Raw genomic sequence first — 18011 nt, forward strand, 5'->3', positions numbered from 1 at the left:
TTAGTAACCTGGTTGTTAAGTGAATCTGGCTTTCCCACTGACTTTGTCAGAAGGTTGCAAAAGGGGATCACGTGATCTTGGGACACAGCAATGGTCATAAGTATGAACCAATTGCCAAGCTTCTGAATTTTAATCACATGATCATGGGGATACTACAAAGGCTGTAACTATGAAAAACGGTCATAAGTCACTTTTTTCAGTGCCGTTGTAACTTTGAACGGTCACTAAGTGAACTGTTGTAAGTCGAGGACTACCTGTATCCCCATCCTCTTGTATGCATTCCTGAGAAAGCCAAATTTGATGTATGAGGAAGAAAACATTTGAAGATGCAGCTACCCTAACACTACTAATTTTAAGCATACCTCCCACCGAACTTTATTAAAGAATTAGTGACATAAGAATAACAAAATGATTTATTCTAGTTTCCTCTTGTTGAAGATCTTTATGTACAGAAACTGTAAAAAAATCTTTGCGCCTTTAAGAGCAGGCATACGTGCTGCTGAAATAAAGTTACGGGCACTGGAAAACAACTGATGATTCAGTTTGCTGTGGTCAGGGAATGAGGCAGTTGGGAGAGTTCCTCCTCTCATCAAATATCTTTGATGACATCTTCAAGTTCTTCTTTTGTATACATGTGGAACTTCTTTCCAGGTTGCACTGTTGCAAGCTGCAAGGACAGCAAAGGCAAGTTATAAATACTTATTCACATTAGAAAGTAGCAACCCTTGACATACAGAAGATTGATTACTGCACATGAAACAGATACTACTATTCGACTGTCTGAACAATTTTGGCTTGTAGATCTTTCCACCCTAATACATTTCTAAAAACAAAGTCATTTCTAACATGCTCTAGTTCTTTGGAGAAAAGAAGAAATTACAAAAGCTCTACTACCTTTGCTTAAGTTTAGCTTAATTAGGGTGAACAAGTATTTTTATCCACACTGCTCCATCAAAACTTGAGATACAAATTCCTCTTTGCTCCATAAAACACAGAGGAAAAGTAGGGCTGTGCAGTATATTCGCTGCACAAGCTCTTGCTGCCCCGAACAAGCTGATTTGTGATAGTCTGTGCCTAAACCAAAATATGCATGTTTCAGATATATGGTCCATGGAATAAGTTTGTTGTGGAAAGTAACCAAAATACAAGTCCTCTGGGCAGAACTGAGTGGTGGGTTAAGAGTGGGAGCCAAAGGGTCTCCTTCATCAGCAGCTGAGATAAGACAAGGGAGGGAAGGCACTGGGAAGATTGGGAAGCACCAGGCTAGTGAAATAAATTGCACTGGGAGATTGTTCTTTACTGCTGAGACCATCTTGGTGTGAAAAGGTCCCAACACTATAATAGTGCACTGACTGAGAAAAGGCAAAAGAGGGAGGAAAGAAAATATGGGGAGTGTGTGTGTCGGGGTGTCAGCACAGTGTGTGTGTTTTCATTTATCTTTTGCAAAAATACCATGCAGCAATGTCAGCATTACTGACTGAGGGAAGGTGAGGAATGGAAGACAGGGAAAGTGTTAGAAGACCAGGCACTGGATGGCAGATTGATGGGGATGCATTTGTAATCTAATGTTTAAAGATCATCATGGCAAGAAACAAGCCAATATACAGATAATCGGGGATGGGGGGGGTGGGGGTAGAAGGTATAGTACTGAGAAGATTTGGGTGCCTATCAAGAATCCACCAGTAAGAATCCCCTATAGCCCAAATATTTCATCTGTTGTGTTATGTCAAAACACACATTTCTGTTTTGGAGAGGGGCCACTATGTTAAGTTTATGCTGTACAGTGTAAGCACAGCATTTTAGTTCCAACTCCCTCAGCTTTAGTAATTTCCTGACACCTTTATGCAATTCACTTAACAATTTCTGTTGGTCTTAAGGCTACCCTCAGTGGCTGCATTCAACATTGCATACATTCAATTTCCTAAAAACCATTGCAATAAAGCTACTTGGCAGCTTTATTGGAGTGGTTTTCCACTAGTTAGCAGAACATTGATTTAGATGGAACTTGAGTCACTAGTGTTAGTTTTTAAGATTTTAAGTACTTGATTTATTCACATCACATTAAATTTTTGCTGCTATGGCAGTAAAGAACCTTTCCCATTGCTATGTAGATGTTAAGAAGTATATGGGTCACTATTTCATTACAAAGATCTCAACACTCTAATCTCAGAAATATCAACACTGAAGCAGCAGAGCCAAATGTGCAACTTAACTCCTACAATTCTACCCCAAAATAATTGGGACATAATATACAATCCATAGTAAATCTAAGCTACTTCAATATCTGTGCCGAAATTCACATAATATGGACATTGATGGAAAACCTTTAATAAATGGATTGACATACCTCAATGTTAGTTGCATTCAGCTTTTCTTCCATAACTTGTTTTAGAATTATAAGGGATGACTTAATTGCCTCTTTCAGTGTCATTGACTGTAAAGAGAAATCATGAAACTTAAGGCTGATATGATAGGCACCAAGTGGCTGTAGTTATTACATTAATTGGATAATTTTCTTAAATTAAACAAATGCTTAACTAAGCCATTATATATAATTACATGTCTAAAACTGACTGGACAGTGTTCTTACTCCACATGCTAGTCTAAACTGAATTTACATACAGTAAATTTCAATTCGATGGAAAAGTATTCATAGAAACCTGTTGCTACAGTTGGATGCAGTTTACCATTGTGAAAATATTTTTATGGCTGAGAACTGCAGGTTTCAGTCATTGACATATCATAATTAACATGTCATTTTTATTTAAAGACAATACAAGATCTTGTTTAGGCATGAGATTAAATTACTAATTTGATTTGTTAGTCAAGAAAGCAGATTTAATTTAAAATATCTCAAAATTTCTTTTCATGATATTTCTATAAAAGGTTCTAAACTCCTGTGAACTTTTCAGATCCAAAACCACCTGAAGCTTATAAATATGTTGAAAAAATATTCAAAATGCCATAGGTAATGACACTTTTTAAATTGCTCAAAATACATTGATGAGAAACAAAGATAACCCAGGTGATTCTAGAACACAGTATTAAAGTTACAGCTATTTTAAAAGAGAACCAAACAACAGGATTTTGTGGATACTGCTACAATAAAAGTCACACTTATTTTCTTCATTTCTCTGCTTTCATCAAGGAGCTGCAATAAAGAGTAAGGCCAAATAAAATGGGCTTTCACCTTATGATAAACCTCCTGCAGTGAGCTTTGTGCACCTTCTGAAGCTGATCCAATTGCTCTTGCATCACACTGTACAAAAGTCCCAGAAGGATCCATATGAAATCTACATGCATAAATAAAAGATATGAAAATGAACAAACATCAAGTGCCACGCAGATCATTTATAAAGTCTGCAGTTTTATTCTGAGAGTTATATTTGATTAGGAACAGATTGTGTAGGTACACATGTGTGTATCATAATAAAACGCTTACATCCAACAAATTTGGGAGACTAGTACGGAGAAACACATTCAATACAAAAAAAAGAGGACACTTTGGATTCAAACAAACTTTAGGGTGTTTTTTTTGTTCTTTTAATAGCCACAAAAATATCACCTGTATTAAATTCTCCTTCTCTCTTTCCAGCTCTCTCCCTCACAATCAAATCAAATCAATTTCTACTTATTTGTTTTCTAAAAAACATAAGATTGAAGTCAGATTTGTCCTTTCATTTATTAGAATGGCCAAGATTATGCTGCAGAAATTAGTTTTACACTTTTCTATAGCAAATTCCGTGCACTCCCTTGACTAAGCATATAGTGTGAACAAACGAGTATCCCTGCCCTTTCCTTCTTCTTCTAGAAGAGTCCTATGAATTTAATCTCCTTGCTATATTTTGCGGTTTTCAAATTTTTGAACCTTTCTTTAGGATTTAAGTTCCTATAGCTCATGCAATTGCTTGTACACCCATAATTCTACAAACTATGATTTTATCAAAGCTATCTATTGAAAAACATGTTGCTGGATATTTATCTAGCAGCTCAATGATTGGTCCACAAGCACATTAAACTAAGTAAATAAATATGAAGGCACAGAAGGCAGTAATATACTGTAACTGGGTGAACCAAAATCTCTACAGGCATAACTGAGTTGGTTATAAAAATACAGTGATGGTAAAAAAACATTTAGAGATGGTTCAGAATTGAAATAAATTACCTTATTTTCTTGCAGCAATTTAATAAATCTCAGCAACTGATTAAATATTTTACAAACTATAACAATTCATGTTCTTTAAAATATATATTTACAATACCATTTCTTATATACTTGTTTTAATAAAGAACATTTTGTTGTTAAATAGTTGGTGTCAACTATATTTTCCTCTTATCATGACTGTATTTAATTACTGAAGAAGAAATTGAAGATGAGAGGAAAAAAAGACAACCTAAAGATGAAAGAAATCTGAGTTTATTAAAATGCAATGTATACCATTTAGAATGTGCTGTCTGTCAAATGTATTTTGCTTGTATAAGTAAATTATGTTTCTCCAACCTCCTTTTGGAAATGGCAATAGTGGAAGTTTTCCTTCTTCATTCTCAAGCCTTTCTTGCACTCTTAACTGAGTGCTTCCACTATGAAATTTAGGACAACTTTCTCCTTTAAAATGTACTTGGAACTTTGAAGTGCTTCTAGTTACAAGGACAAGACTGTCTTAAACACCACCTAAGGGAGTCTGCAAGTTCTTCTGAAAACATGCAACAACAATAAAGGAAACTTACTCTTTATTTTCATTGAATTTTGCATTTTATCAGAGGTTTTATACATATACAGAAGTCATATACTATACAAAGTGCCATTCAAATGGTTTTTGCATATGTATCTATTAGAAAAATAATTGAATTTCTTGTTTTTCAACATTAATGGTAGATGTAAGGTGTTTGTGCTTTCATATCAAAATCAAATTTATCATATTTTTACACCTATGTGTCCTTGCAAACACTGAAAAATCTTTGAATTATAATTATATATATAGCTTTCACTATGAAAATGTATACACCTCAAAACAGCTTTGCTTTTTGGCCAGTATCTTTGTACCTTTAATAATGGAGACAGATACTAGCGTAGGAGAGTTTGGCAGCTCCTAAAAGATTGTATGTTAATCCATACAATTCATACACCCAATCCAGTCTTCATCTACTGATATTCTTCTTCATTTCTAGTTTGGAGTGGAGTGGAGTGGAGTGGAGTGGAGTGGAGTGGAATGGAATGGAATAGAATAGAATAGAATAGAATAGAATAGAATAACAGAGTTGGAAGGGACCTTGTAGGTCATCTAGTGCAACCCCTTGCCAAACAGGAGACCCTATGCCATTTGTGACAGATGGCTGTCCAGTCTCTTCTTGAAAGCTTGTAGTAGTGAAACACCTACAAATTCTGAAGGCAAGCTGTTCCATTGGTTGATTGTTGTCATTGTCAGGTTGATTATGTAGAACTCTATGGTACTCTATCTTCTAACTCAGCAGTGATAAGTAGCCTGGATTTAAACAAATAATGAGAGTGAAGAAACAAAACCCAACTTACAGTTGAGGTCCTTTTTCATCAACTCCTCCAAAGAGTAACGCCACACCAAATGGCCTTGACTAGAATTAAATCATAGAAGAATCAGGCATTTAATGACTTAGTAACTGAACAATACAATTGTCAATGATGGACATTTAACAAATAATTGACATACATACCATTGCGCCTGGATCAGCATCTTCTTCTCCAAACTGTAACGCTAAGTTGGATACAGCTTGTGTCACACTCTCCACAGTCATGATTTCATTGTATGTAAACCAGTGATTCTGAGATGATAAAAAGAGACATCTATATCTCTTTTCATAAAAGATATATTTCTTCTTCAATACATATACAATCTGCATCCAAATAAACTTAAGCCAAAATTATAACCATAAGAAGAAATGCACAAGATTACCTACCATGCAAGCCAACTGCAATCTAGTATGAAGAACGCACAAGAGGCAAGATTTTAATGATTCATGCCTAATTTGTTATTCCTTTTAGAATAGATATGTGCTATGAATAACACTGTCCATATTTTCTATTCAAGCTTAGTTAAAGTTCTTTTAGAGGCTTCCAACCACATGGGAAGCATTCTACCATGAGCAGTTCCTATGCAAACTGTAGTTTATTACATGAAAGGAAGCTAATCTTACAATCACAGAATCAATATTCCATAGTTGAGTAGCTTAAATATTTTGCCATCTGTGCAGAAACCACTCACAGAAAAATGATTTATGTGCTTTTAAGTGTGATTTGAAGCAGCTCCTTGATCCAAGAATGTTAACTTGCAAAGATTATGGAAATCATTCATTGAAACACATTTTCAATTTAACAACACATCCATAGCAAGCAGAGTCCTGACAATTATGAAGATTGATTATTTGGAAAACAGTTTTACCTGTGCCCTAAAATGTATCTATTCCCTAAATTTTACATGTTCTTTTTCTTTATTGGATAGAGAATTTAAAAAGAGAAATAAGACTATTAAAATGTTATCAAACTCAGTTCAAAGACAGCAATCCTAAAGCCATAATAGTAGAACATATTCTGCCATCACAGTTTTTCTAATATTCATGTAATTGTAAATAATTAGTGACATAAAAGTCCAGTAATGGAATCTTATTTTCACCTTTTCATTTCCATCTTGAATTTTGCATATTTTTTTCACATAAAATTTAATTTGTAATTATTTTCTGCAGTTCTGCTGTCATGTTTGTTTTAAGTCTGAGTGAATAACTAATTTTCTAAAAAAAAAAGCAAGAAGTGGGAGAAAAAAAGCAAGACGCAAAAAGATCAGTATTTGATTTTTACCTGTGTCTCAACTCTTGCTTTGTCAATTAATGTCTTTGCATCGGCTATCAAGCCACTCATTGCACAACCTATAAAAAGGGAGATACAAATTAAAAAGTACCAGCCTCAACACTGATTCCTATGAGACACCAAAGATTGATTCATGAACATTCAAATAAACAATGCGTTTGAAATCATCCATCCATGTGCATATTGATACTCTTAAAAAATTGTAGAAGTTCAAAGTCAAATGTGTTATAAACAAAGTTCATGCACTTGCATGTGAAAGAAAGCAGGTCATAAGGTACTGATACCTTACAATATTTGTCAGTTATACTTATTTGTTAATTAACTTTGTTAGACAATACCATTGTTTACGGCTATATTAAAATAGGCAACATTAATGTTAAACACAGAGAAGGGTAGATATAAATGAAGTCTACTCCAGTTCTCATCAGAGGTGTGTATGTGACTATATTAAAAAAATGGCCTCATGTACAGAGGACAGGCTAACATTAGAGGTCAATCAATGAGCTTCCAACAGAGGAATTGGCTGGGGATCAAGAGCACACATTGCAATTCCCAGCTCTCCAATTTCTATATTTGGAGACAAACTTTTATTAGAGAGGTCATATAGTAGCAAGTTGCTTCTGATTTCTACATCTGATTCTATATTGTGCTGATTTTGAACACAGAAACCCAATGATCATTACTAGTAAATATTAATTTCATACCAAAGGAAGTCTACATATAAGCTTATACTATAGGAATTAGAAGACCACCAAAGAAAGGATTTTAATCATATTGCAATTAACTGCAGAATTTTCTTAAGAATTAGCTTTCATTCTTACCTATATGAGAATCAATTTCTACAATTTTCTCAATACTACTTGGCTCCATAAGTGGGGAAGTAATCCTCTTCTCCACAGCCAGGCAAACTCCTTCTGATGTCTGGATTCCAATTGCTGTGGAACCAAGCTAACAAAAATAATAATAAACCATTTTTAACCATTTTTAATTTTAAAGGGGACGCAGTGGCTCAGTGGCTAAGATCCTGAGCTTGTCAATCAGAAGGTCGGCAGTTCAGCGGTTCAAATCCCTAGTGCTGTGTAAGGGAGTGACCTCCCGTTACTTGTCCCAGCTTCTGCCAACCTAGCAGTTCGAAAGCATGTAAAAAATGCAAGTAGAAAAATAGGGACCACTTCAGTGGGAAGGTAACAGTGCTCTGTGCACCTTCGGCATTTAGTCATGCCAGCCACATGACCAAGGAGACGTCTTCGGACAGCACTGGACCCTCGGCTTAGAAACGGAGATGAGCATCACCCCTAGAGCCAGAAACAACTAGCACACACGTGCGGGAGAACCTTCACCTTTTTAAAGAACTGTTAATTTGCTTTATATAATCTAAGAAATACTCAGCACATAGAGTCTATGATAGTCAGATGCAGAATTTCAGAAGAGTATTAAACAATAGGATGTATGCTAGGTGCAAGCAAAACCCAGAATACAAACATGAAAGGGAAAATTTAGACCATATTTTCATTTAAACAGATATGTCATGTCTGAACTTGCTGTATTTTGATTCTACACCTTCATAGAAGTTCTTAAACCTGTTTCTATAAGGACATCTTGTGCAATAACAGATATGTTGTGGCAAACAATGGCAAACCCTCTCAACCCCCAACATTAAAGTAAAGATCCCCCTGCACATGCGTGCTAGTCGTTTTCCAGCTCTAGGGGCGGTGCTCATCTCCATTTAAAAGCCAAAGAGCTAGCACTGTCCAAAGACATCTCTGTGGTCATGTAGCCGGCATGACTCAATGCCGAAGGCCCATGGAGCGCTGTTATCTTCCCACCAAAGTGGTCCCTATTTTTCTACTTGCATTTTTACGTGCTTTCAAACTACTAGGTTGGCAGAAGCTGGGACAAGTAACTAGAGCTCACCCTGTTAGGCTGCACTAGGGATTCAAACCGCTGAACTGCCAACCTTCTGATCGACCAGCTCAGCGTCTTAGTCACTAAGGCACCACAAAATAAGGAGAAAGGGCAGCTTTGGAGAGGAAACATTTAAATCAATGGTCAATGTTTTGTCCTTAAACTGCAGGTGTCCTAATAATTGGACCATTATTGATTAACCTTATCATGGACTGAGGATGAGGGAGAACACTTTTTTACCATTCATTCACTGTTATTAGTCTCTCTCTCTCATCTTAAGTCAATATGTAACATTTGACAAACTGCACTAACTACATCAATTGATCTGGTGGATCTAGGGCAACTCAGTGCAGCCAGCTCACCAAGTCACCTCTGCCAACTCATTGCCACCAAGTCACCGCATGATAACTTCACACAGCCAACTCGCCGCAGGGACAATTTGCTATGGTGAAGGGAGGAAGAGTCAGGTGAGTGGGCAGACAGGTGGGTAGAGCGGTAACTTCCCACTGGAGAGACAGCCGGGTGGGCAGGCAAGCGAATGGGGAGAGTGCAGAGCAGTGTCAGCAACTGGCACATCCAATTTTCACACACACCGCTGCTACCATACTGAGCTCTGGGCTGTTCAGAGTTCAGCCTGTTCAGCAATGGTGGCAGAGTTCAGGCTTGGTGGTGTGCTGGGTGGGTAGCATCTGGGTGCGTCCCATTTTTACACACCCCACCGCTGCCATGCTGAGCTCCAGGAGTTTGCTGCAGCATTGGTAGGGGATGTGAAAATGGAATGCCCCCACTCACCATTGCCTCCCCAATCCACTGCTGCCAACGTCTGTTTTGGACCTCTTCAGTCTGGAGCTTGGCAGCAGCACTGCCAACAGTGGTGGGGTGTGTGAAAATGGGATGCCCTCAGCCGCTGTTGCCATTCTGCATATCTGCTCACACGCCCAACCACCCAGCTCTCCCTCCAGCCTTCTGCGGCAAGTTGTCCCTGCAGCGAGTTGACTGTGTGGAGTTGTTCTGTGGCGACTTGGTGGCAGTGAGTTGGCAGAGGCGACTTGACAGTGAACTGGCTGCACCAAACTAGCCACACTGAGTTGTCCCATTCCGTGATCTGGTATATCAATTCTTTATTTAATATGTACAATACGTCCTGTCAAGCCCTTATATGATTACGTCAGCTCCACCCCATTCAAGAAATACCCAAGATCATTTTGTATAAAATAGATCATGCATCTTCTCATAGCAGTGTAATTTGCTTGAAGATATTTGCATTAAAAAACTGTTATTTTTTAATGTTAAACTCAATTATCTTCAAAACAATAAGGCTCTGGCTTGGCTCTGAGAAAGGCCCTATAGCACAGATACAAACTATTTTAAAATAAACATATTTTTTAATATTAATGAATAGCATGCATTAGTTTAGATAATTATGACTCTGAAACAGATAAGATAATCATAATACCAGCTATGAATAGTCTATATGTCAAGCATGTTTGCCATCAATTTTTCAGAGAGACATGCAGCTCTAACTATATATCTTTATTAATGAAACTTGTAGGCACTGATGAGTCAATGCTTAGTATACTGAGCTGCATAAAAACAGCATATTTGCTTTTTTCCCTTTTTTTTTTAACATATTACATGTAGACCGCTATATATAGCGGTCTACAATTGTAACAGACTAGCCAACTCAAAACATTGTGCATGACCAGATTCTGCTCCAACCCAAGCTTTCTGGCAATAAAAGTAGATCCGGACATGAGAATTTTCCTGCTAATCCACAGGAATTTTTCAAGGTGTTTAAAACATCCTCACTCTTCAATCTGCTACATTTGGCCTGTTAGGAGCAGCTTTCGGGAAAGTGTAATGGAATGCTTATTGATTAAGTCTACTAATCGTTCACTTCATAGTGTGCCACTATGAAGGTTCAGAATAAGAAAAGTTGAATTTAATTTTATTCAGTGCAAAATAATCGCGCTGTCACCATGCGAAAAATAATAACCACTGATAGTCCATTGTGATTGTAGTCGACTTACAACCACAATTGGGACCAGAATTTCCATTGCTAAGTAAATCAGTTGTTAAGTGAGCCAAGCCTGATTTTATGACTTGTTTCCACAGTTAAGTGAATCATATATTCATTAAGCAAATCTGGCTTCCCCATCTCTGCTTGTCAGAAGCCATCTGGGAAGATCACAAATGATTCTCATATGACCCCAGGATGCTGCAACTGTTTAAATACATGCCAGTTATCAAGTGCCTAAACTTTTATCATGTGACCATGGGTATGCTATGACAGAACAAGAAGCATGCAAAGATAGGTAATATGAAATACTCTGAAAATATAACATTTCCTCTGGCCTCAGGAACCCTTGCAGGAATTTCAAAGCTATAGTTACTATTATCCCATCTTTAAAAAGGTACTACTACCAGTACTATTATCCCATCTTTTAAAAAGTTTCTTTTGAATTATGAAGCTTGAGTTATGTATAAAGCAATCCCTCTTAATATTTCCCCTTACAACCATAAGGTAGGCTGCACTTTTTGGCCCAAAGTCACACAGTGAACCTCCATGGTTTAGTAACAACATGAACCTATATCACACTAATCCTACTCTGCACTGTAATTACTACAACAACAGTGGTTCTCAATGCAATATAACAATGTTCTAGTTGCTGCATACTAAATTGCTTACTAAAATCATGCTACATAATCAAATTGGGAAATGGATTTTCTTTCTTTCAGTAAGCATACCGTGTTCAGATATAAAGATTAGCTTATTCTTATAAAGCTGAATTCAAAATGTGTGCAAAATGTTACACAACTGATTCCTGAGCATTTTTCAACAAGACCCATCACATTATCCCAGTTATTTACATTAACATTTTACAGAAATTCTATTTGATGCAACTGGGTAAGTGAATGAATATAGCATGCAACACACTGCCAGTCTCAACCAATTATTGTGACTGTGTAAAAGCTATCTCAGCATTACTTCAAAGAAAGTGCAGAAGAATTGGATAGGATTGCTCAAACACTACTCTCAAACTGTACTCTCCATTCACTGTTCTGAGATTCCCACATTCCAGTCCATCCAGTTCTATGAAGTAGCTCAAGGTACTTTTTGCACAATAGTTTCAAATGTACCTTGATAGCTTCAATAGCATATTCCACTTGGAATAATCTTCCTTCTGGTGAAAAAGTGTTCACGCCTCTGCAAAGGAAATAATCAAGAGTCACATTGAACATTTACTAGAATTTAGATTTTCAATCACTTATGCAATAAAGTTTAATTTCAAATAATTCAGAAAGACAAAGTATTTTTCTAGCTGAACTCGACTTGTTGCAAATAACCAACAAGGGTGTTTTAGAAAGAAACTGGACAAATTCATGAAAGATACAATCTTATCTATAACAGCAAATATTCAATCTTCATATCTTAAATATCTTAAATTTTCTAGCAAAAAAAATTGTATCAATATAGTGAAAAATCATTTTCTCCAAAGACAGCATTCTATTTAGCGGTGTAGTTTTAAACTCCAAACTTCTCAGAAATTTCTCATTTTCCCAAGAAAGTGAAGATTTTTACAAGTTTAACAAGTTTGTTAATTCAACAAATCCCTTGAAACAAAACAGTGATTGAGGAGGGATTGAGAGTTTATGATATTGCAAAACGTGAGAAAAAAAACTAAATGTATGAAATGATTTATGAAAGTCACCACCAAATTAAACTTTTTCTTCTTGATAAATATCACAACATATTGCCAAAAATACTTTGCAAAGTTTATTCGGCTATCCCTGTATTGGTTTGTACAAGTAACATTCTAAAATATATATCTGTGCATAGTAGATTTTTCTACGATGTGCTTTATTCAACAATAAAGTATTACAGTACTTGATTTCAGTGAGCTCGTCCAATCCCTGATAAGCATAACCGAAAGCAAAAGTTTGAGGATCATCATTATGACTAAGGAAATGTATTGGCCTTGAGTACACACTACTCCAAAATACACTGTAATAATTTCACAACACAAATTAGGCCCAGTCTGCTGCGAGAAAAAGAATACTTTGATGAATTACCTCTAGCAGAAAGTATTCAAAAAGGGATCCGGATAGCCTGATTTCTGACTAATAAAACTTGAAAAATGTCACAATCCCTTCTATTTTTTTTTACCCAAGCAGGCATAGTTAAGGCAAATCGAAAATCTTTTCTTTTTTAAAAGCACCCTACAAAGAACGAACAAACTGAAATTAAGTATTCAGACTAAATGTAAACTTTTTTTGGGGGGGGGGGAAGTATGGTTTCAAATACACATAAAATCTCTTTACCGCCAGTTTTGGCTTAGATTTTGCAGTTCGATTTACAGTAAAGCTGCTTTTTCGGCCGACGGAAAGCTTTTGCGGGACACTCAGTGACGGGAAACTTCGGTGTTAAGACCTTATTTTATTTTTTTTCCCCCCCACGCAGCCAAAACTGCTCTCCGTTCCCAAGCACTGAGGGCACGAAGTCCGACCGAGGCGCTTTCTTTCCGAAGAAAGAAGCAAAAAGCGGCCCTGCCACCCCTTTTTAAAGAGACCCTCGAGGAGAGGCCGGCAAGCTGGAGGAGGGAGGCCGCTTCCACTCCCTTCCGAAAGCCTTTGGACGAGTCGGTCGGAAAGCCAGGCCGCTTCAGTGACTCAGCCCCGGCCAAAAAGCAGGCCGCGCTTCCGCTCGTCCTGGCTGCACTTACCTGTCGTACTCGGAGCGAGTGAGGAACATGCTGGCAACGGAAGCCGCAGCAGCGACAGGAAAGAAAGGATGCGCGCGCCGGACGCGAAGCTTTGGCGTTCGAGCCTCGATTTTTACTTTAGTCCGGAGACGGCTATGGCCCTGTCAGCACACAAGCACCCGGTTTCAGCCACCACTCCAACACCGCGCATGCGTGAATCTCGACGGCGTACGCCTCGCGTGCTTACCAGCCAATAGAGCTCCGAAGCGGGAGCTTACAATGCCATCGTGCAATTGGCCCTGGGAAGGTTCGTACCAAGGCGGGATTGGCTAACGGTTGCCATGGTCTACGAGGGGACTATCAATCCCGCCCTTCAGATTTGAGAACCAACTAAAACAGTGTTTCTCAATCTTGGAAGCTTGAAGATGGGTGGACTTCAACTCCCAGAATCCCCCAGCCAGCAGCGCTGGCTGGGAGATTCTGGGAGTTGAAGTCCACCCATCTTCAAGCTTCCAAGGTTGAGAAACACTGAACTAAGAGATTACAGGAGGATGTGCTCGTTTTGTTTCTCCGGGAGTCGATCGTAGCGTTTTTCCCATCCTCGTGTCTCTTCGTGTTATGACACAGTACTCCATTATTTTGATAAATAAATAATTTAATAGTTAAACATTAAGCGTTATTAGGGGCAAACGTATATTGAACTAAAAACGTGCAGTGACTTTTTACCTAAAATTGTCCATAAGCGGTAACGAAACCCAAGCATGAAATCTGAACCAGCTCATGATTTTTAGTATTTAGGTACCAACCAGACCTATACTATCTGCTCTCGCCTGGTATCACGCTGTTACCAATTCACCCTGTTTTGAGATTCAATATCCAAGTGAGATCTTCGGGCAAAGGGCAATGATCCGTTTATCACGAGGATTCTGAAAATGCCCAGCATCATTTATAGGTGGGGGAAAAGACCAAAACGTTCAAAGTATTAAAGAGTTATGTCCCAGGACTGAAGCAGTCTATATATTATGGTTAAAGGGCAATGCTGTGTTTCATCCGTTCAAAACAAAAATATGGTTTGTGTGGTTTCAATACATGTTATATGAAGGCACTATTGTGATTTATTAAATGGTAATTAAACAGTGGCTTAAATCAAGATAATGAGACAAGCAGTACTTGGTGTTCTGGTGTGTCAAAGCAATTGACTGGAGAAGGGACTGTGGGTGCTGTAAAGCACAAAGAACTACATGCAATCTTTCTTCATGACCATAGTTGGGATTGGCAGCTTGGCCACTAAATGAAGCAGTTGTTAAGTGAAACCATGACTGCTCTTTTGATCTTATTTCATCTTTCCTTTGCTTTACAGACCAATGTGACTGCAAACAGTTGCTAAACAAGGCAGTTGCTAATAAAGACAACCTGTGCAGAAGCTACGTCCAAAATAAAAGTCTGAAATGTGACATCCCAATGAGAAAAGCAATAATAAAATAAACAGTTGTCATCCCAAAATATTACTGACCAAATTTTGCATGTTTCCATATATTTTGGCTGCATAAATCTGCCCACTTGTGCCTGTCAAAGGACACCAAACTGAGTATGCAGTGGAGAAGCTTTTGTTTTTGATCAGATAAGCCCTTTCCTGAATCTCACTACTTAGCTTCCAAAATCCCATGCACCAAACACTCCTCTTATTTTCTTAGAAGTGGTAAAATTGTTAACTCCCTCTTTAAAATATCTTGTTTTAAAAATGAAAGGGAAAGAGGCTGGTGTTGAAGTATACAGCAAAGTGGTCCCTGGTAACAGGGATGAAATTCAGCAGTTCTGGAGAACTGGTAGCGGAGAACTGGTAGCGGAAATTTTGAGTAGTTTGGAGAACCGGCAAATACCGCTGGCCCCAGAGTGAGGTGGGAATGGAGATTTTGCAATATCCGTCCCCCAGGAATGGGGATTTTGCAGTATCCTTCCCCTGAAGTGGGGTGGGAATGGAGATTTTGCAGTATCCTTCCCCTGGAGTGGGGTGGGAATGGGGATTTTGCAGTATCCTTCCCCTGGAGTGGGGTGGGAATGGAGATTTTGCGGTATCCTTCCCCTGCCACACCCACCAAGCCACGCCCACAGAACCGGTAGTAAAAAAATTGAATCCCACCACTGCCTGTAATCACTCCTATGCTCTACTGTCCAAAAATTCTAGTTGAAGGCTTCAAACATTTGTGTAGACCTTTAATGCAAGGTGTAGACCTTTTTTTTTTTTTTTTAGATTAATAGCTATGAGGTGGGAGAGGTGGAATTATGGAATGTGTTGAGAAGTACTCATGGGCAAGGTAGATGGAGCTGGGGGGGGGGCAAAATCGAAATTAGACATTTTTATAGCAAAAGTATTTTTCTTAAATCTCACTTAAAAGGTGGGGATTTTTTTTACCTTTCCTGCATTCATTCATAAAACCCAAGATGTGTACTTGTACCTGAGAAGGGACATGGAAGCCAAATAAAAGCTTTGGGCTGAAGCTGCTGAACACTGTATAACCCTTACATACCAGTAGGTAGCCAGAAACAAGCCACCCTGCTTGTTGACCATGCATGTTCTCTTGTTCTCTTTTGCAGTCCTTGGAGCCCATTTGCAGCACTCAAATTTGTTGGGAAAATGTCAAAAATCAGCAGGAAGCAGGAAGAAAAAAGGTGTTTTCATAAGCTTAATACATCAGTGAAAGTACAAGTCCCACAAATCTCTCCAGATGGCAGGAAATTGACTAAAACCTCCACCCTCTGCCTTCTGTAATGGTATTACATCATGGCTTTGCTGACAGCTGTGCTTGGCTGCCAAGAATACTAATACAAAATAGACCTCAGCAGTAGAAAACTACTGACCCTTGATGCTAGGATATTATGGACAATATTGAGGCCTCACTAATAAAGGTCCTACATTTCACAATAGCGCATTGGATGGGTCAAAAAATAACTAGGTAAAATATTCACTACTGCTTGCTTAAAAAGACTAGCTGAAGATGTCCAAGGCTTGAACTGCAGAGGTATTATTTGAAATTGTAGGTATTTTGATTCAGTTGTCTAGGGACATCTTTTTGCAGAATCCACGTATCCATATTTCTGTGAATGTTTATTAATTAGATTTATATACTGCTATTCACTCAGAAGCCCAGAGTGCCATATTCCTATTTTCCATATAATATTGATACAAGATAGGGTGGCAGAAAGAGAATGATTCATCCAGGTGATGATAAAAGGCTAAGGTTTAGAGATTAGATTCACATAGTAATGATGGTTAGTTGACAAGCCACCCCTGGAAGAATTTAGGTTAGTTATGAAATAAAAAAAAAACTACTTTGGTTTAGCAAATTGTACAAATCTGATTTGTGTAGGTGTATTTCCAGGATCTCACCAATACTATACACATAGGAAGAATGTGAAATTATTGTGCCTTTCCTTCTTTAATGGAGGGGGAGAAGCAGAAGAAGTGATGGGAGAAACAAGCGGTTCATAAATGGAAAATAACACGATCAAGTTCTTTTATACAACTCTGTGTTTGACGCAATGTGACTGTACAGTAAAAAATCTCATGTGGGAGCTTCCCCTGTCCTTGGAATGAAATGATTTCATCTGCCACCAAGTTACAATTTAGAAACAACTGTTTTGTAGCCTACTAGTATGGATATTTGTTGAGTATCAAAACTTACATTCAGCATGATTTACTACCAAGAAAGTACATAACCATAATCATAGACTCTTCCTTGAACATTTTGGAATTGTGCTGGCCAGAGGATAGTATATTTTCTACTAGTCTCATTTCTACTATTTTGAAATCCAAACAACAAGTTCAAGTTCAGGTTCATAATGCTCTCAGATATTTCTTGTAGTACAGACATGTTTGTGTCATTTTATGGTCCCTGCAAGAGACACATTGAACTATTTGATCAATGTTTTGCATAGGTTATCTTTCTATGAGGCTACACTGAGGCCATTTTGCAAAATTTAAAACAAACTATTTTTACGCAGGCATTAATTTAATGGCAGTTCCCTAAATATAGGAGGAATGCTGAGCCAGCCATAAGTAGAGTAGATCTAGGGGACTCTGTTCTATCACATAAGGAAATATATTGGAGGTGTAAAGCTCAAGGCTTAAATGGTGATTTAAAAGAAGGCGATTCACAAGTGAGTTTCAGGTTACATCACATAGATGTCTATAATAAAATCTTTTGCTGCTGATTGCATCTACCAAATATTTAATTTTCTGTATTAAGAAAAAGCCAAACACTGTTTTCAGAAAGTCCCATGCTATATGTCCTTATTTTTTCTCGGAAAAATAAGAATGCCCTGGAAAATATGTAAAATTTAAGCAATGTCATCTTATTTTGAGATATATAGTAATTGTCCAAGAAATTTTAATACACACATTTCGGCTTTAAATACCCAGAATTGTTTAGCATAAACCAGGGCTGTCAAACTCCCAGCCCGCAGGCCGGATATATCACATGCTGGCCATGCCCACACCCAGTTTAGTGAAAGAGGGAAAAGTCCCGATACGTCACATGACGCCACTGTGACAACATGACTTTGACACC

At 37.9% G+C, this 18011-nt stretch overlaps 1 protein-coding gene across 1 annotated transcript; it reads right to left on the reverse strand.

The window, feature by feature from the left end:
• Positions 1-395: 395 nt before the first annotated feature.
• Positions 396-13843, reverse strand: PSMA5 (proteasome 20S subunit alpha 5). Its single transcript, XM_034414763.2, has 9 exons — positions 13465-13843; positions 11882-11948; positions 7657-7783; positions 6827-6894; positions 5689-5796; positions 5531-5589; positions 3191-3293; positions 2348-2434; positions 396-667 (listed from the first exon to the last, which is right to left on the reverse strand). Exons 1-9 carry the CDS (start codon positions 13491-13493, stop codon positions 590-592), a joined length of 726 nt encoding a protein of 241 aa, XP_034270654.1. The 5' UTR covers positions 13494-13843; the 3' UTR covers positions 396-589.
• Positions 13844-18011: the final 4168 nt, after the last annotated feature.

The sequence above is a fragment of the Pantherophis guttatus genome, chromosome 3 (genome assembly GCF_059756535.1).
Source record: "Pantherophis guttatus breed Tessera chromosome 3, ASM5975653v1, whole genome shotgun sequence".
NCBI classification, from domain to species: domain Eukaryota; kingdom Metazoa; phylum Chordata; class Lepidosauria; order Squamata; family Colubridae; genus Pantherophis; species Pantherophis guttatus.

Bases quoted from the DNA above. Each gene is read 5' to 3' on its own strand.
- PSMA5 (XM_034414763.2), bottom strand. From the start codon at position 13,493: ATGTTCCTCACTCGCTCCGAGTACGACAG. The intron at 5,590-5,688 runs GTATGTATGTCA...ATTTAATTCTAG, and splicing joins ATGCTGATCCAGGCGCAATG to TCAAGGCCATTTGGTGTGGC. The intron at 3,294-5,530 runs GTAAGTTGGGTT...TTATGCATGTAG, and splicing joins GATGAAAAAGGACCTCAACT to ATTTCATATGGATCCTTCTG.